Below are 20193 nucleotides of genomic sequence, written 5' to 3'. Positions count from 1 at the left end.
GCTGGGATCTCAGTATCTCAGCCCTGCTGTTGGGGAAGATGCGGTTGTCATTAGGTCCCTGTAAGTGGGGCAGTTGCAAAGGGCTAAGAGCCTCTCTCCAGGGCTTTCTCCCCTCACTTACATGGATTTCAGTGATAACAGAATCAAGAACTTCACATATTAAATATTAAAAGTGCCTTTTCAAAGAGCCTGATTTTACAGAGTTTCAGTGCTTCAGACATGGTATTAGGTATCCTCACTCCCACTGATTTCACCAGGCATAGAGTACTCAAGAGCCCTTCAGTTTAAGGCCTATTGTTCTTCCCTCTGCCAACTCTCTATCACTCTTGCTCCCAAGTCAGGATCACCCCTTTCCTGAATCCAGACAGAAATGTATTCTTTTGTAGCCTGAGGTAACATCACTGTTGCTCTATAGAACTTGAAAGTCCAGCTGCTGTCACCTTCCTGGCTGAAGTTCATCCTCAGGCAATAAAACAAAAGGCAGAGAAGGGTGAGATTTTGCGACATGGTTGCTAGTTAAGATGTGTTGGGAGTAGGGAGAGGAGAATGGACAGCAATGGAGAGCAGGACAAAGGGACTGAAGGAACAGAAAAAAACTCAACAACTAAAACCACACATCAGAACACACATGTCCCATTAGCTTCTAACTTTCAAGGTTTAGGCAACCTCTGTTCTGCTCTGGTGTCTTGATTTAATAGGGACTTCAGTTGATGGTTTGTGTTTCTCTGTCTGATGGAAAGCACCTGAACCTGTAATATGACATTCTGGCCTACTAGAGGCCAGAACAGTGAAGAAACAAGCATTTCCTGCTTGATGTTGTGCCTTCATAGGAGGATTCAACTAGAAAGAGATGCTCTGAAGACACTTCTACTGGGGGAGGTGGAAAGAGGAAGTAAGGCAGATGGTATAGCCAAGATGGAGAGTTGGCAGCCCTATAGGGATATACATGGCACTGTAGTCTGTTCCACTATAGCTGTGGCTTCCTCCAGAATCACCTGCCCTAGAATCACCTGTCTACAGTAAGATTAAGGGATCCAGACTCTGCAGCTCCCTGAATCTAGGACAGCTCACCAACCAAGACAGCTGATACACTATGAATAAAGCTCATCATAAGGAATAACATTGAAAACCAGTACAAATGGCAGGACATCTATAAAGCCCACTACATCCCTGAACACGTTTTGCTAGGAGCATCTAAGCAAAGGGGACCCACCGTGGCAGTCCATCACAGGGCAGGAGGACGCAGGAAAAATATACCATCAGGCCTCAGCAGAGCTTAGCACAGAATGAAAATGGTATGCAAGCAGCTTTCATTTCAGGGAGGATGAAGGGGGAGAGACACTGTGAGGTGTGGCGTAGGAGGACGTCAGATTCACAATGTTAGAGGCACACTTTTTATGATCCTTTTTTCTTGATCGTCATCATAAATGAATTAAAATGAATGAATAAAGGATTAAATAAATACTACAGTTTTGATTACATTGATCTCATTCAAATTATAATTAAATTAATAGGAATAACAACTCAAATGGAGAAGAAAGCTCCAGAGAATTCCTGCCTGAATGGCATTCACAGATGGAAGGTTTGTGTGGCTGGTTTTATTGTTTGGGGATCATTCCCTTGATAGCTGACTCCCGGTTTACATATGTGGCCCAGTAGACCAAATTGAAAATGGCAAAGAGGACAGGAAAGACAATGCGGGACATCTTGTCCACCTTGCTGACACTGTTATAGGTCTTCTTGCTTTCAGGAGGCTTCTCCTCCATGCAGGGCACCTTGGGGGGCATGGTGGTGGCAGCAGCAGTGGCAGCAGCGCTCTTGGAGATTGTGGGCAGGCCGGGGTCCTTGGTGATGTTGAGGGCGTATGTTGTGCCCACAATATTGTAAGTGTTGTTGGTCTTCTTCACCAGTGCCACTGGCTCCTTTTTCTAGGGAATGGAAAAGTGTACATTAGGCAATGTTAAGCTGTAAGGAGAACCTTTGCTCTCCTAGTTAACACCTCTGTACACAGGAGGAAAGCAGGTGACCCAAAAATACCAAGTAAATAGCATTGTGGAAGGGAAAGTTGGCCAGAATCCTAATATTCTGTGAGTGATATTTACAAGGTGATACATCATTGAAGTACAACATATAATACTGTTCCTCATGAGGTCTTCATCACTGACGGTGGCTATTAGACATTACTACAATTTAAATAATAACTGAAGTCAATGGCCAGTTCTCAGTCCAGCTGCATTCCTTTAGCATCATTCCAGTGGCACAAACAAGCACATAAGCACATGCTTAGTTGGCAGCTGCCCAACATGGGGGAATCCTCAGCTGGGGAAGAGCCACCCTAGCTAGAGATATGCCAAGCAGGCCAAGGATAGGTGGAATTACTTTTCTCTCCAACTCAACTGACCTGACTGAGACTTATTGCTGTAGGAAGTATGATGAAGAAGAATCAGCTTCACTCAATTAAGACTCCTGGAAAAGAGCTTGGTTACAAATCTATCCATACTTCCTGGACCATGAAATGGCAAGGTAGGCCAGTGGTGCTGACTAGGGGCGACTATGTTTGAATGTGTTTGGTGGGACAAAAATAAACGACCTTGAGATCTTGATTTATGGCATGATGTTGGTGCCTTCACAATATGATGGTGATAATATACAATGACACTGCACCATGGTGTCATGATGCAACATCACATACCATATCAGGGACTTGTGGACCAGCTGTGCTGCATAACATTATGTCATGCAGTGGGCCTTTTAAAGAACCGTATAGGTTCTATTCACAGGATGCAGGACAGACTTGGAATACTCAGGCTAGCCATGAATTTTCAAGAAGTTGGTAATTTCCTATCACTGAAGGAAGATTTAATTTCACTTCATGGATAGTGAGTGTTGATACTAGAAGATGCAAATCAAGGATGATAGGGCTAGACCAAGTTACAGCAAGGGAAGTTTAGGTTAGATATTAGGAAGAAACTCTCTCGCTAGGAGGGTAGTAAAACACTGGAACAGACTATCCAGAGAGGTTGTGGAATATTCATCCTTGGAGGCTTTTAAGACCTGGCTAGACAAAGCGTTGGCTGGGATGATATGTTAGTTGGAGATGGTCCTGCTTGGAGCAGGGTGTGACAGAACACCCTTAAGGGCTGGAGCAGGAAGCTGCCAGGTGGCTGATGAGAATGGCCATTTTGGAAGAGCTCTATTATAAAAGCAGAGCAGTTTGTGTTCAGCAGCTGGGGAGTAATGTTGCCTTGTGGGGTTCCTGTTCCAGGAATATTTCAGAGGTAAGGGTGAGGCTATGGGGAAGGAGGAGTCCTAATAGGTCCTAGACATGACCTAAAACTGCACCTTGCTGGGATAAGGAGGCCTGGTGGTTCTGCCTGTGGTGGGGCAGGGCCACTCAAATACGAGGACTGACAATCTCCCCGGTGTAAAGTTGGTTGGGGTGCCTAAACCCCTGCCCCCACCCTCAGGTGAGTTACAACAAGAGATGGGTGGGAGGGGAAGGTAAGCTTATGAGAAGTGCCTGAGTCCCATGGGGTGTTGGACCCTGGACTGGGCCAGGCATGCTCAAAGAGGAGCACCTTGCCCTAGGGGGTATAAGACTCCAGGTCCTGAGAGTTGCAGGGCAGAGTTGTGGTCCAGTTAAAGCTTGGGGAGGAGCAGCTGAGTCCTAAGGGGTGGAAGACCCCAGGCCCTAGTGTAAGAGGTGGAGTTGTAGCCCGAGAGAGGGGCCAGGGGTGAAGTAGGCCCATAGTTGAGCAGTCACTCAGGCCCATTTGGGTGAGGGTCATGGGACAGGCCCAAAAGTTTGTGCCAGGACTGACCAAGGGGTGAAGAGAAAAGCCCGAGGATCTCCACAGAGTAGGACAGAGTGAGTGTGGCCTGGATAGGCAATATGCAAGAGACTGAGCAATAGCCGGTGCAGTGCAAGAAGCCCTGGTGAGAGAGGGAGGCATGTGTGTACGTGCATCCAAAGTGGGCAGTATGGTAAAGACCAGTTGTCCAGTTTGGCCAGCCTTGAGCTAGAGAATCATCACACAGTGAGACATCAGTGAGGCATGGGACACGTGTAGAGATGGTAGGTGTGTGTACCAATGACCGTCATCTAGGTGCACAAAGGACAGCCTCCCACCTATTTGACATCATAATCATTTATCAACAAGGCATGGCAGGAGAGCAAGGTGGGCAGTTTGCCCAGAGACAGGGACAGGGCCATACTTATACCAGGCCTGGAAGGTACTTTTGTCACACAGGGGGTTGGACTTGATGACCTCCTGAGGTCCTTTCCAACTATGAGTCTATGAAGATTAAATATATGTACCCCTGCTATACAATACATAGGGCTCATATGACAACCAATCTGCCATCAGTGAGCCAAATGGAAGGGGACTTTCTATACTATGTAATTGACTGTGGGTTGGTTATGCTGCAAGAATTGGTGATGCAGGGTGGGAGCCACTTATGCTTGATGATGGCAGACTCAGAAAGGTCTGTCAGGGATGGAAAAGGAGGGTGTGGTGGGATTTGGACTATGAAGAGAGAATGTGAAGTAGCCTCCATTTTAGAGCTCAGGATAAGCATATTATGAAGTGAGGCCAGACCCACTAATGGTAATCTTGGCCTTATTTCAATTTGATCCAATTCATAGCATGAAAAGTTTAGGGGGATGATTTCATTTCTATTCAGGCAGTAGACATTCCACAAATCATCTATACTTTAGATGGTATGATCACTGCAAATGTCATATGGCACCTCCTAGGGGTCTGAAGTGTATACATGGCAGTGATTCAAGTTGGGATCCCAAAAATATAGCCACAAAGTGAGCAGTAGGTACAAGACAGGAGTGTGTACAAGGCTTGAAGGTATATAAGACTACATTTGTTTGATGGTATACAAGACCACACTGGTACAAAGCATCTCTTAGATACGCTAAGGATGAAATTAAGCCATTGGAGGCCCTGCTGAAAATTCTCTGGCTATGGCTGAACAGATCAAACAACAGTCTGTGGGCAAGAACAAGAGTAGAGACAATGACTCACTGAATGGCTTAGGGTCAAGTCATTCTAATTGCTTCTGCCTCAGTTGCCCCTAGCATGAAAGTCTGCACAACCAGAAAGAATTTTAAACTGCATGGTTCATCAGTGCTGGAGTAACAACCTGCAAAGTAAAACCCCAGCCAGGAATGCTGGCTGCCTGATGCCCTTGTACCTATGGTACAGCCTGTAGATCTCTATTTGTGCCCAAACTCCAGCTAGGTGAACTGGTACCAGTTGGGATCTTTAGGTAATGCTGAAAACTATGAGATTGTTGGGGAGGAAAAGAAAAATCAGAGGGACAAATTAATCAATTCATTCTCAATGTCCTCCACTGACTTCAGTGGAAATGCATCAGGGACAGATTTGATTTTCCCGTGGCACACACATTTTATGTCTATATAATCATCTTTATGTTGATGCCATCAAAGCTGTAAACAGATGTATAAACATGGTGTCATCCATGTTTCCCCAAGTGACTGGTATTTAAAGTACTCAGTGACAGGGATGTCCCAGAGGTCCCTTGAAAATAGCACTTGGTACAGTGCTTAGCCTCTTTTTCAGTTCCAGAATTGCTTTTGGAAGTAACCAGCATTTTCTTTCGGGGAGGGGGGGAGGGTTGTTGTTTGTCCATATTACCCATCATAACTTAGATAGTATTTTCATTCCATACACTTTGACTTTTCACCCAGCATAGCTCAAAGTCGGTCATCCAAGTCACATGGCATAGTTCTTACTCAATGAGACGATGACAGCTTTTTTGTTGTTGAAAGGATGAAGACCTATCAGTTTCACCACACTTTCTGACATGGCTTTTCAGACAAATATTAATTTGTTTTAAATTTGGTGAAACCTGAACAGATCCATGGATCCCTCCAGGACGATATGACAACCTTCAGAAAACCTGTTTGGGTCAACAACAAATATTATGGACCCCTCAATCATAGTGTTCCTGATTTGGTGACTGTAGTCCCAACAATGTTTTTGTCCCTACAACTAGCTATTCCCTGCTTGCTTCTTCCACACGTACCTTAACATGCTAACACCCCTCTCCTACCGAGGGAAGATGTTGCTGTTGTGATATTTGCCTCTCTCTCAGAAGGCCCCAGTAGCTACACTTCATGAAGGTCACTTAGTAGAGGCTGAGGAAAATAAATACATTTCCCAACTGATGGGCAACCTGGAGAACACATCCTCAGGGTAGCTGCTATTCATCCTGTCAATTGCAATGATTGTAGCTGTTTTCCTGTAACCCCCTGGAAAGAGGGTGAGGCATGATCCACTTGCAAACTTCCTCTGTATGCAAAACTACATAGGGCTTCCTACTGTAGCAGCTGGGACATGGGGCATTTCCCTGTGTAGCAGTGGTGCTTAATGGAAGTGTGACTCCTCAACATCAGAGGCAATTTTCATCCTTGGTCAATTACTGCGGAAAAATAAGAGGGCTCACAATGCATTTTCAGTGGGATGCTACATGCAACAATTGAGCATTAAACATTTTTTCAGCAATCTTATTGCTATAACTGCAGACAATGACTGACACCTGTAATTACAAAAATTAAACAGCTAGTGGAAAAGAGTTTAAAGATGGATTAGGCTAATGATAAGGCCATGGGCATTGACACGGTTGTAAAGACTGCTATTATTTTTTTATGGTTAACTGAACCTTTGATTAATGATTAACCAAATTTGACTAGAAGAGCCATACTTAGTGGTACATCCTTCAAAGAAGGTGAATGTTGTGAATATTTTTAAACTATCAAGAGGTTGATAAAGGTTTGAAAAATATGTCACTGTTTCAATACGCTTGACCACTTAATTACATCCTATGGGTATGGTAATATGTTATAACTAAGAACTAATGGAATTAAAAAGTGATCAGCTGCTGCTTGAAAAATGTAATTGAGAATCTCCTGTGGATTACATTATTGTTAATCAGCCATGCAGTTCACTAGAGATGAATGAACTGACCAGAACTAACATGACACTTCTCAAAGCAGATAGTCTCCATACAAGGATTTGAACAAAAAATTTACCTATCCTGGTTTAAACCTGTAAAAAACAGGAGGCTATACTGGAAAAAGTGAATGCTGGCATTTACTACGATAAAGGAGCTGTATCTGATGTCTGAGGGCCTGATTCAAAGTCCACTAAAGCCAATGAGTCCTTTCAGTGGCCTTCAACAAACTTTGGATCAGACTTCCAAGCCCCAAGCAAGGCAGGTGCAGAAATGTTTATTCTCTACTAGCCATTCATTTTCAGCTGCTTGAGATTGTTTTGTATGCTTAGAGCCCCAAGGGTCTGCATACCTTTTAAAGAGTTCTGAGGCACAGAAGCTCAAGAAACCATGCTCCCAAGGTGGAGGAATAAGTGGTTGGGTCTTAGGTTTACTGGGTTGTATTTTCCAGAGCAGATGACTCATACAAGATTTCTTGCTGAAATCAGATACAAACTAGCCTTCTGCCCTCCTAGGATATGAATTTGCAAGGGATTCTGTTTGCAAGTGAAACAGAATGGAAAACTGGAAAAACAAAACAAGAGGAAAATAACACAGGTGTCTTAAATATGACAATGTGTGTTGGGCAAAGATGTGCTGTCATCCTCCATAAAGTGACACAAAACTGACTCTACATACTGCATTCCTGTCAGGTGAAATATTGTGAAAGCTGGCTTTCATCACATTGTGATCCTTGAATTAGATTAGTCTATACACATACGTGGGAGGTCCCCAACCAGCCACAGTGCTTCTCTCCCACTGCCTCTAGGCACACCGCCTGCCACTCTCACCTGATACACCTTGCTGTTAAGTAATTATGATCTTAATTAGGCACGAGGCTGTCCATTGAATGCCTTGTTCTCCTGGACCTATGTATGCAGCTCCAGCCATCCCTGTACTGCATCCCAAGCCTCACAGATGTTGCTCACAGCCATGCTAAGCTCCAGCCTGAGGCAAGACCCAACTCATCACAGCATTGAGTCTCTTCCACTCTGCCCTGATAGGGCCACACTCATACTGTCTCCCTCTTACAGAGGCTTCTCACTCTCCACCAGCTCTTATCCTGTCTCCTTCATCCTGCCCTTCCTAGGCCTCACTTGTACTGCCCCTTCTCTCCCAGGGGACGGTATTCACCCTGCCCTCACCCAGAGGGTCTTCAGGCTTGCTACTCTTCACTCCCCAGCCAGCAAGCACGCAGCCTTTTGGGCATCTCCCGCTACCCTTATCTGAGCAAGCACTGGATGGTTCACTAAATGCTGTGCCAACTCTGCACCTGGTTTCGTAGCCAGGCAGCTCTCCCTGCTGCTCTCTGTCAAGGGGCATCAGCACCCCTGACCCCCCGGGGGGGTTCACACTCTGTTCTCCTATGTCACCCTCCCATAGGCCTCTGGCCCACCTGCAGCATCAGGCACCCAAAGGCTTACCTGGGCCTAACTCAGCCCCACCGTCCCCCCTTCCTAGTAGGGACTCACTTGAACCCCTGCCTTTGGGCCTCAGTTCATGCCCCTTATTCTTGTGGCTTCACAACTGCCACTCTCTGCTCTACCCCATACTCCGGGGTCAAACAGCCCCACAGACTCAGGTGCCGCTCATCGGCATGCCAAGCCTCTCCCCAGGGTGTCAATTGCTTGCCCCCTCTCTCAGCGCCTCAACTGCTCCACTCATGGCATCTTCCACCCCTTCAGGCTCAGGCACTTCTCAAAGCTTACCTGGCCTGCACTACTCCCCTTCAGCGTCTTGCACCCCAATGGGCTCAGGTGTCCCACATGGACGTCCCTGGCCCCACTACTCCCTCCGTTGTTATCATGTAACCCACCAGGTGGTGGGGGCAGGGGTTTAGGTGCCCCAACCCAACTTTCACTGGGATGGTCCACGAACCTGGAATTTAAGTGGCCCTGAATCACTACAGGCAGAACCACCAGGCCTCCCTATCCCAGCAGGGTGCAGTTTTAGGTCATGTCCAGGACCAGGAACCTCCAAGCCATCCCCATAAGCTCCTGCCTTTACCTCCTAATTGTTATCAGCTCAGCAGCTCCTTCACACAATGTTGCTTCTATAGCATCTGGCAGCAAACTGCTGCCCCCAGCCCTGCTGGCCTGAGTCTTAAGATGGCCACTTCTCAAGACTGGGCTGCACCTGCCCGCTGCCTAGCCCAGTTCTTAAAGTGGCAGAGCACCATGAGTGCTTTGACACACTTTCCCCCTTAAAATGGTTCTGGGGGGGGGAGGGGGGCGTGTTTTCCCTGTTGCTCAGCCAAAAAGCTCACCCAGAGCTTGCAACTTCTCTAAGTGGTGAGCACCCCAGTGGTGCTCCACCACAACATGCTAGTTGGCAACAGTATTATTGCTAAAACCAGAGCTATCTACATAATTCAGCCTTCTTCTATCAAGTCCCAAATTCAGGATTTATAAATTCTATAACTGCTTCTGGTCCTGATATTCTGTGATCACTTACCTTCTCTGTGCTTCAATTTCCAATCTGCAAAAGGGAGATTTTGGTAATCACCTACTTTAACTGAGGATTAGTTCACTAATATTTTTAAGCACTTTTGAATCTTCATTTGTGCTAGAAAAATGCAAAATATCTGTCATTTACTATTATTTATAGATAAGCTTGTCATGTGGAATGTCAGTGGTTTGATTCCTCTACCTGAAACATTTCCAAGAGATTTTCAGTCTTAGACTTTGTAGAGCACAATGGATGCAAGTTCATCAGCTATTTAGTGGAGCCAGAGATGGTTTAAGGAGTGGACTGCAGGGGATAGGGATTTCTGGAGTAGTGGTAGCTACTTCTGGGTTTTCAGTTACAGGGGTCACACATGCTTTAGCCTCAGTCTTATACAGTGTGTATATTTTAAAATGTTGTATACACAGGCACCCAGAGCAAGTACTACCCAGGACTTGCAGCACAGAGCAATGCAGCCTTGCATTGATATTGACACTGAATGACCAGAGTTATTCCTGTCTACATACCCAAATAAAACCAGAGAGAGCCATATGTAGCTCAGCATTTTGTCAGTATGATGAAGACCATGCTTAAGGCCATATGGCCTCAGATATGCTCATTCTTCAACTTGTCTTTCCTTTCATTTTTTCCATGAATGGCTGTAAGGGAGCAGACATGCAAGGGTGGCCCCTGGCTCTCTGTCATTCAATGCAGAAAGCTGGTTCTTCTTCACTTACAATCTCCACTAGTGCTTGCATAGATTGTGGCTAAGTTCTAAACAAATTGCAGAAAAGAGGCAAGATATAGACAAAGAGGCAAGGAGTACTTGGATTCACTTCATGCCCAGAAGTTCAAAAGAACTTGCAGGGTGGAGAGTTGCCAGGAAGTCAAGCTTAGAGGGTTACATTTTAGGGGCTCAGCAGTTATGAGCTTTAGGTGACTTTAAGGTCAGTGAACACTATCAGCAGTGACAGCCAATGAAGCTTTAAAGTTCAGTTAATTTCAGGGTTAAGAGGAGCCAGTAGTCAGAAATACATATGAAGGGTGCAAGAAAATGGAGCCTTGGGGCAAAAAGAACAACTTGATAGACCTGAAGTTGCTCATCAAGGTCTTGTTTACCCTTAGGAAGCAGCAAATAGAAATGTGTCCAACCCATCATCTGGAGTCTGCAAAGTATGAATTTCCAGAGATTTTTCCAGTTCATTGGTAGTGATCTGGGGGTTTTGTCTCAATGCATCTTTCTACTGGCAAGGAAAAGAAAAAAATGTATCTAGCTTTTGCCAGAATTTACAGTCAATGGATGAGATAAGCAAATCCTGTGCTAGTCACCATCTTATTCACACAGTGCAAAGTTTGTGCTAATGTGATAAAGTGAGTAAGAACCAGGGCATCAGTTGAAAGATTTCATGTATTCGGGGGAAAGGTTCTTTGGTGATGTTTGCCTGGAGGAAATAGGTGGGAGAATAAGAAAGTGAGCTTCTCCGTCTTCCAAAGGAAATGGACAATGCTATGTTTCCACATGTGTGAATGCAGCTATCTTAGCTGTGTATTATTTTCCAGAAATTCAGGAGACTACTGTGCAAGCAAAAGGTAGAAGCAAGCACTGACTCTTGCTTATATGAACAACTGTGCCACTGAAAGAACAGACACGCTTCAGTTGGAAGCTTGAAGGAGAGCACCCCGTTCTGAGGGAAGGGCATTGGTCTTTCGCAGAACAGTAATGGATAGATGTTATTCTCAAAGGTTTGGTGGCTTTTCCAGATTCCAGCAGAAAAGGCATGACTGCAGGTGGTTTTTCTGGATTCAGGTGCAAAAATCACCTTGATGGTGGCCTGTATGGTACCTAGGGTTGACAACCCCATTGCAGCTAGTTCCTTGGGATTGAAGTGTAGTCAGAGTTGATGCTAAGACAGCCTACATGTTCTCATTGTGAGTACTGTCTCAAACATGGCATGTTCAGACTCCAGCAGCAGGATCCCCAAATAGGCATCTTCAGAATCTAATGAAAAGGCTCCTCATAGATGAAAGCCACATGTTCTCCAGTGCTAAGACTCTTCCAGTCAAGTCAGGTCTAGTTGCAAGCTTTTAAAGCTTGTCTCCAAAAGTATTTTTTTCATAAACACCTCAGCTTCTTTCTTCTCTCTGATTGTTGCTGCCTTCAAAAATTTTACTAGAGATTTTTTTTTCTTTTTCCAAAAAATTCTAAGTCCCTGCTCTCAAACAAATTTCCTGTGCTGGAGGTGATTCTTCTGCTTGCTCTTGGACTCTCGGTAGTAGTTCTACTATAGGGATAGGGACAGCCTAGTTCAGAACATACCCGTGCTGTACCTAAAGAGAACTTCAAAATTCAGGGCTACCAGTCTAGCCTCTCTCATCAGTACAGAAAGTCATGCACTATAGTAGTAGGGCACTTGTACACGACAGGGGTTTAGTCCTTCAGGGTTGCATTCGATGCCCCCTAAATTGAAACAGTGAGTTTTTAATTGAAATGGTGGGTTTTATTTTTCCATCACTGTATATAGGTCATTGTCCTGGCAGCTGGAGGTGCCTGCTGAAGGCAGAAGTGGTGAGGGGCCCGATCATTTTTAAAATTTTTTGGTGGAGTCTCCTGCCTCTCCTGTGGCTGGAGGGCAAGCTGCTGGTGGGCTGTGTAGCCCCTGAGCTGTGGGAGGCCCTGGTCTTTCTCTCGATGGTGGCAGAGTGCCTCGGGGCTGGCTGGGTGGACTGCTAGTGGGCCGGGTGCTGCTCCAGGTCAGAGGTGCCCGATCCAATTCTTCTCAAGCCTGCTCAGGCTTCTAGCACCCCACAGACTGTCTCTGCTACCTTCTCTGGGCAGCTCCTCATACTGCCCTAGGGGCATGCCAGCCCATTCCTGGGTGGCTTCAGGTGTCCTGGCAGCCACAGGTGCTTGCTGAAGGCAGAAGTGGCGAGGGCCCCAATCCTTTTCTCAGCAGAACCTACCCACCTCTCCTGTGCCCAAGGGGCAAGCTGACAGATTAATGGCTGCAATGTTCCAAGTTGCAACTTTGCAAACTAAACTACATCAGCATGTGATTTAGTTTGTGATGATACAAATTCGTTTAAAACCCCCAAAACTCATGTACATGTGAAGTGTGACACCATTAAGCCACATAGGAAAATTTTCATCATGTGTACATGGTAACATCATCACATGTACAAGTGCCCCCAGTGACTACAAAACAGTCATTACTGTAGCAGAAATAGCAGAACTTCAGTCATAAAGACAGCTGTCCAGAGATGAAGTCCCAGTTTGGAGTCATAGTTTTACTTCTTGCTCAAGTACATTATAAATTGCCAATATGCATTCTTGGATCAGGTTTTAACAGCTTCTACCATCTTCCTCCTCAATTATTTCAAGAAGAGCTAATTAAAGGCTGAAACTGACTCAGTGGACAACCTTTCATTTGCTCCAAGTACTCTGCCTGGAAACAGATCAGTGGCATAAAAATGAAGACTACATCGGGCAATGTACCCCATTTCTAAGTCCCCCAACCCAGTTGCTTTCCTTGGATCTTTCTTAAAATGGATGCTGCAAGACCTGGGGACAAGTGACTATAAAGTGCCCAGCAGAGAGATAGGAATCCAGTCAACTTTCTTAGTCTGCAATAAGACATGGATACACCTAGAAGGAATTTGGAGACTAATCTGACCCTCTTAGGTCTGCACATTTAAGATGCAAATCTCACAGGAAGTGCTTCCTTTGTGACAAAGCGGATATTGCCAGATTCCCATTATACACCTGCAAGAACAAGTTTTCTTCATGGTGTCTTCATGCCATTTGTGCAGCTTTAGTTTTACTAGGGTTGGGGCACTAAAGATTTAAACTTTTTTTTAAAGTTAACTGAGTTTTTTGAACCTCTGGCATTCCTTAGATGGAGCTTGTTTTGAAGTGGAGAGAAGTGAAGGACTTGACTGAATTGGTTTTTATTTTATCTAGGCTGTTTTGCCCATCAATATATAATATATAACCCAAGGGATTTAGGTCCTGACCAGACTCCAGCTGATATCAATTAGATTAGCCTATAATATCTTGACCAGTGGTTCTCAACCTTTTTAGACTTGAGACACCCCTCAATAAACTCAAGGAACCCATGAGAGACTTGATGCACCTCCTCCATAAAATATCAGCTCCTAGTTTTCACCCATTTTTTGACTACAGAAAAATAATAGAGTAATTCTACTGTTGCAAAGACCACAACAAGTCAGAATGTTTTTAACACAATAGATTCCTGTTTGAAATCCCTGGGTTTATCTAATGAATAATGTTTGCACATTAACAGTGCTGTGAACAATGCATCTCAAGGCACTCCAGGGTGCTGTTGTACTTTGGTTAAGAATCATTGCTCTAGAGGCCAAATTTTGCCCTGTTATGTCCAAGTGAATTGTGGTGTCAGTTGGCTCTGCAGAACCATTCTTCATGGCCATCTCTGAGCACAGACCTAATCTATACCATTACAGAAGAACCTGAATAGATAGGGCAGAGACATGAGAAGCACTAAGTTGTGATTAGTATAGCATGGATGATAACAGGCCCTGTTCTTTACGCTGTACCCACTCTCAGACTTTGACCCTGTGTTAAATGCTGTGGCTCTGCCACCATCAGGCAGATTCATTAAATACTGTCCTTCCAAATTGTGCTGTAACAATGCAAGATATTTGCACATAGTCCCTTAACAGTTCTGAGCAGCATATTAAAATGCAAATAAAAAGGTGCTTCATACCCAAGAACAAGGACAAAGCTGATTTTGAAATTGATTCAATAAATACAAACAAGAAAGCAGCATGCTACAGCAAGCGATTACTCTGAGCAGCTCAGATTAGAACAGTGAAGGGTGCAAACCAAGGCTAGCAATGTTTGCCATGCAGGAAGCTGTCAGAAAAGCTGATATGAAGCCAGAAGGGACAATGTGGGTGGCACCAGGCACTAATTTTTTGCCAATTGCTACTTCCACTCATTTTCCCTCAGCCTGCAAAACAACAGCCGATGACAGCTGAGGGTAACATGGAGTACACATTAAGATCACGTCCCCTTTGTCACACCTGTTCCATAGCTGGGAGAGAAAGCATAGAGCACTTGCTGCCATCTACAGCAAGGAAGCAAGGAGAGCAATGTTGGTGGACACTCTTTTTTAGTGAGGTCACAAGCCCAACAAGCTTCGGGCTTTGTGCTGAAATAGCAGGAAAGCAACTAGGGCCATGTGAAGCTTTGGTCCCTGATTCGATTTGGTGGAGATTTGGCCCAATTCGGTGGCCAAATCTCCGAATCTGAATCAAATCAGGAGATCCTTTAATCTCTCCAAATCGAATCGGAACCCTCTGAATCGATTTGGAAAGATTCGATGATTTGAATATAGACAAAGCTTTAAATATTTTTTCTACATACCTCAAGGTACTAGATGGATCATGAACGCTGAGATGCTGGGGTGGATGGAGCGTCCCACAGGAGTGCAGGGGGCTCCCCAGCATGCTCAGGAACAGACTCAGAAGTGGACCAGAAGCACTTCTGAGCCACTTCCAGGTCTGCTGGGGAGCGTGCAGTGGGTTCTCCCATGCCTCCCCGACTCAGTGACTGGTGCCTCCTGGGTCTGTGGGGGGGCACCTGGGGTCCCCCCATGGCCGATCGCCGAGCTGGGACGGCACAGGAGCCCCCCCGCCCACGCACTCCCCAGTGGACCAGAAGTACTTCTGGTCCACTTCTGGGTTTGCCATCGAGCACGTGGGGGATCCCCCATGCTCCTGTGTGATGCTCCATTCACCCCACCATCATGAGCCATGCTTGGTACCTCAAGGTATATACAAAAAACATTTAAAGCTGTGTCTATGGCCGAATCGCTGATTCTCTAAGTCAGTATCGAATCTACAGATTTGGATTTGGCTGAATTGAATCGGGGACAGTGATCTGAATCAACAAATTGAATCACTGTCCCTGATTCAGGCTGAATCCAAATTGAATATGGCCCATTTCACACACCCCTAAAAGCAATATGGATCAGCAAATTTAAGTTCTCACACAGCAGACAGTGAACAAAAGAAGTGACAGAGAAAACCACACAGCAAGACCAATAGACACAACCACCAACAGACCAAGCTGGAGACAGGAGGCTATAGACATACATGCAGACAGACATACACAGGGACAAATGGAGAATCCATCAGATCTTGAACACCATAGGGTTTCATTCCCCACATGCAATACAGAAAAAGTTGCACAAGCCCTTCCACCTCCCAGCCCCAAGAACCACTCCAGTCAAGACCTGGATTGATGACCCCAGTGAATACCATCCAGCCTACTGGAGTGTGGCGGGCTGTATGTTACCCACTCCTGGTCCCAATGCAGCTCTCTTGTGTGGTGGTTCTTTGTCCTGTCCCTCACTGGCTCTCTGGCCTTGCCTGCTAGGCTCACCTTCATCTCCTGGGCCTCCAGTACCTTTTTGCCATCCCAGGCCCAGCTGCGTTTGGTGAAGTAGTTGACTGTAGCAAATTCGATCAGCGCAGAAAACACAAAGGCGTAACAGACGGCTATGAACCAGTCCATGGCCGTCGCATACGCCACTTTTGGTAAGGAGTTTCTGGCGCTGATGCTGAGGGTGGTCATGGTGAGGACTGTGGTAACACCTGTGGAAACAAAATGAGACAAGAGAGTGCGGTCAGATCACATGGATATGTTGGTGTGACTGACTTGGGCCCTCATCTCTCACCAGAGTACAGCTAGCAAACATTCCTCAGTCCCTGACATAGCAGTCATCAATAAATGTTTTTAAAGCTGAATATTTCTGCCATTTGGATCTCAAGCCATGAATTCCTGCTACTATTAAGACTGCCGGGCTTGGTTCCCTACATTCACTGTGCCCTGTAAGTGGATTGGAAAGGGATGCTCTTCACTTGCATCAAGTTTTCCCCAACTTCCAACAGAGGAAGGTTGGCCTGATGACAGAAAACATCTATTGCCAGCATCAGCTGTGCAGTCAGCTTGCTAGGAAGACTTGAAACGCATCTCCACCTGCCATTGGCAATAGAGTAACAATGCAAAGAACTGTACCATATGCTAATAAGCTGCATAGGAGAAACTGTCTGTGCAGAAAGAGAAGCTGATGCCAGGACTGAAAGTAGCTCAATTAATTAAGAATATTGGTAAAAGCTAATTACTGATAGCTATATTTATGGTTGGCGTAAGAAAGTAAGAGTTGCATTCATGTAGGCAAGTGATGGCTCTGGCCCACTCTTATCTTGCAATTTAAGATAACTAAGAAAATCAAATCTCCTGTTTCACAGCTCATGTTTACAGATGTGAAAATCAGGGAGGAATTTCAGTCTCCATGCTTCATGAAGCTGTGCAGACAGCTGCTTTCTGGAGAAGGTTTTTCTTTTTTCTCTAGTTCACTGGTTTCAGCTGGAGGTAGCACATCAGCAAATGGACCATGTCTTCTTGTGAAAAATCTACTGAGTCTATGAAATGTTAGTATCTTACTTGGTTCTTGGTAAAGTGCTTGCAGGTTCTCACAAAAGTGAGAGAATCCCATTCAGTCTGAACTGTGAGGCATTCTGGAGCATACAGAGAGCATGGAACCAGCTTGCAAGGGTCCATGTGGTCCTGATTAAGTAGTTCAGTTGTAAATTTTCAAGCTTCTTGCATGTGTACATGTTACAACATCAGTAAATTAATTTAAATAAGTGCTGTCCCAGTACATTTATGAAGGTATACAAATGACTTGGGAATCATTGGTATGTCTACACCCCGACCCTACATCCTCGTAGTGGGTCACTCTTGAGTATGTTCTCAAACCACTTGCTCCCTTCATGTGCCAAACTTGGAAATGCATTGGGGGAGCCACCCTGGGAACACCCCAGGAGTCAGACTTGAGCCTTCAGTTGCAGGTATGTTGACAGCAAACGTGAAGGATGACCCTCAGAATGGTTTCATTTCTTCATTTCCAGGACTGATGTTTGTAAGTAGAAGTAGGTGGGCTACAAATGCTCAAGCGTAGCCCTCTTTGGACACACTGGGGATATGAAGACATAACCATTGTGCCTTACCCAAGTCCCTTTCTCATGTGTAGGATACAAGTGTGTATATAAGAAATGTGCTTGTGTAAGAAGGGACTTGCTGGGTCAGAGGTGAAAAAGCATTGCCTTGGAGAACAGAAGTGGCCCCCAAATGAAATACATGGTGGAACAGGAGAAGGTTAGTTTATAACGATGCTAACATATTTGGAACTCTCATTCTGAAGGAGCCTGTATGTAGAAAGATCATTCACCCACTATTGAAATGTAATCATTAGAGATGGACAAATAACAGATATTTGAGTTAGGGGTCAATTCTGGAAAATTACAAAAAGGGGAGGTTTGTAGCAATTTGAAAACATTTTTTTCTTTTTTGAAATTTTCAGCAAATACATTTTAAATAAACTAAACTATTTCAAAACCATTTTGCTTGACACAGGTGAAATGTTTAGTTTCAATTCTAACAACAACAACAAAAACAACTTCAAAATGAATTATTTAGAATCTAATAATTGAAATGACTCAGTTAAAAATATTGAAACAAAGCTGTTAATTTGTTCTACAATGCTTTTCATTATTGTTAAATGAACAGTTTGATGAGGCTGGCACAAGTTCAAAAAATGTTTTGTTGTCATCACTGCTGCATTTTTCTCTAATAAAAGTTTTGGTAAAATAATGTCACCCAGCTCAGGAATCACCACTCTTTCATATAGGGAAGTAGGAAAGTTAAATGTTCCACATCTGGCAGGAACTGTGGAAGAAATTTAGGGATGCAGCATGTCATTACCTTTGTTGGGATTTATCAAAACAGCTAGGCTAAGACTTCTCATATGGAAAAGATTCCATAGCCGCAAGGCAAGGTATCTGACTCAAAACCATCAGCATATGATATAGTATCAAAAAAGTGATATTTTTCTCCCTTTCATTTGATGCATCTAGTCGTATTTCCCTCTTTTGTAATATCTTCAGGACATCATTATTGCCAAGCAATGTACTAAAGCCTGGTGACAGCAGCTCCATGTTTTGTGATGATAGGATAATGAGTATTCAGAAAACATTGTTCTGCAGTGATCCACAGATGAGTGGATCTGCAGTGATCCACATTGTTCTGCAGTGATCCACACCCAAACATGAATAGCTGCCTGTTGTAGACACCAGGTGACGAACCCAACCCCAGGCTCAGAGAATGCCTGCTGCTCCTCAGTGAGCTTACAAGGTGACCTGCAAAGTTTTGTTTCATGCATAAAAGGAAGCTATTTTATAATTTCACAGTTAATAAGCTAGCATGAGGACTGATTTCAACTTTACATGTAATTTAATGTGTATCAGCTCCCTGTCAACCTGACTCAGCCACAACCTGCAGAGAAACCTCAGAAGGTGATGAGAGTCCATAGTCCATTCAGTTTTGATCTGTTTGCTTATGCTGCACAAATGTGTGCGGCTCTGATGGGAACAAAGACATCTGCCCATGGGCATTTGACCTAACATGACACATTTCATTTTGCAGGGGCCAGTAAACAATCTTTAGATGCTAATGATCTCTGGTGAGTACCAGGCTTGATAGCAGCAACCTGAAGTTAGAGGTGCACCGATACATCAGTTTGATATTGGATTGGTACCGATATAAAGAAAATTGTCTATATTGGATATTGGCTCAATGGGGCTGATAATTTGGCCAATAAATGCCTGTGCTGCGTGCAGCCACAGTGCAGCATGGAGCAGAGCCGGCAGTGCGCAGAGCTGCCTCAGCTGGTAAGTTGAAAGGGGAGGGAGGAGGTATTGAGCTAAAGTTTATTTGTCTTTATATACTCTTAATATTGCCTTTATAATATCCTTTATTGCTTTGTTACTTATTATTTTATAACCAATATCCATTTTAGTTTGATCAAATAACTGTGTAACTTAGCCTTAGGTAAGACTTTATTTTGATTTTTACATTGCTTAGCATATGTGTAAGTCATTTTGTTTTGTGATTTTGTAGGTTAAATATAGCATAAGAGAAGTAGTGTGTATGCAGGGCCTGTGGTATGTCTGGGATGTTTGAAAAGAGTAATGAAAGAATAAATAGTATGTATGGAAATGCATATGCTGAGACAAAATGAGAGATGTGTGTGAACAACACTTTAAAGCAGGCTAAATGCTTTTGCACCACTTTAATGGTGTCAGTGTTTGCATGCCTTGGCAGTGTATTGCTCATTAATTCCAGCTGCTGTAGGAAATTCGGTGGTGTAATGCACCTTAAATGACTTGGGATGCAGCAAACTAAAACTCCTTTGAGGAGTCTCCTTCATGACTGGAGCCTCGTGAATGGGCCACACAAACAGGTGCGCTTCTGGGCCCAGCATGCAAGTTAGCACAGGAGTTTGCGCAAGAGGGTGAGCAGGAAGGCCCGAGGCCCCAGTGCACCCTAGGGAAGGCAGTCCCAGCCGCAGCCGACCTACCAGCAGCATCATGTGGATGGGCACGCGCTGCACCCCGAGGGTCCCCTCGGAGTCTGCAGCCTCCCCCTCTGGCACCTCAGAGACGGCCACCCAGATGGAGCCCGTGGTTCCAGGCTCCATGCAGACAGAGCCCCTGGCTCTCGGCTGAGGGGGCTGCCTGTCCCTTTTTCAGGCTCTGAGGCCTGGGAGCATGGCTACCTCCCCTTGTGGAGTCTGCTCCCTACTGGGGTCTCTGGCACGCCAGCTGGAGGAACTCCAG

General features: G+C 44.8%; 1 protein-coding gene across 5 annotated transcripts in view; it reads right to left on the bottom strand.

Annotated features, from left to right (window-relative positions):
- Positions 1 to 20193, bottom strand: part of GABRA3 (gamma-aminobutyric acid type A receptor alpha3 subunit) — a 321368-nt gene that overhangs the window by 26862 nt on the left and 274313 nt on the right. For 3 of the 5 annotated variants that reach the window (XM_019521407.1, XM_019521406.1, XM_019521408.1), the window contains 2 exons: positions 15896 to 16107; positions 1002 to 1928 (listed from right to left, as the gene is read on the bottom strand). In XM_019521407.1, coding sequence (XP_019376952.1) covers positions 1599 to 1928; positions 15896 to 16107 — 542 coding nt within the window. In that variant the 3' untranslated portion in view covers positions 1002 to 1598. Of the gene's footprint in view, positions 1 to 1001; positions 1929 to 15895; positions 16108 to 20193 lie in introns of those variants that run through there. The other 2 variants (XM_019521409.1, XM_019521410.1) reach the window with 1 other exon arrangement.

The sequence above is a fragment of the Gavialis gangeticus genome, unplaced genomic scaffold (genome assembly GCF_001723915.1).
Source record: "Gavialis gangeticus isolate Ggan-Ray unplaced genomic scaffold, GavGan_comp1, whole genome shotgun sequence".
Lineage (NCBI taxonomy): Eukaryota > Metazoa > Chordata > Crocodylia > Gavialidae > Gavialis > Gavialis gangeticus.
The sequence above is the reverse complement of the archived record's forward strand: the minus strand, read 5'-3'. Positions and strand labels throughout refer to the sequence as shown.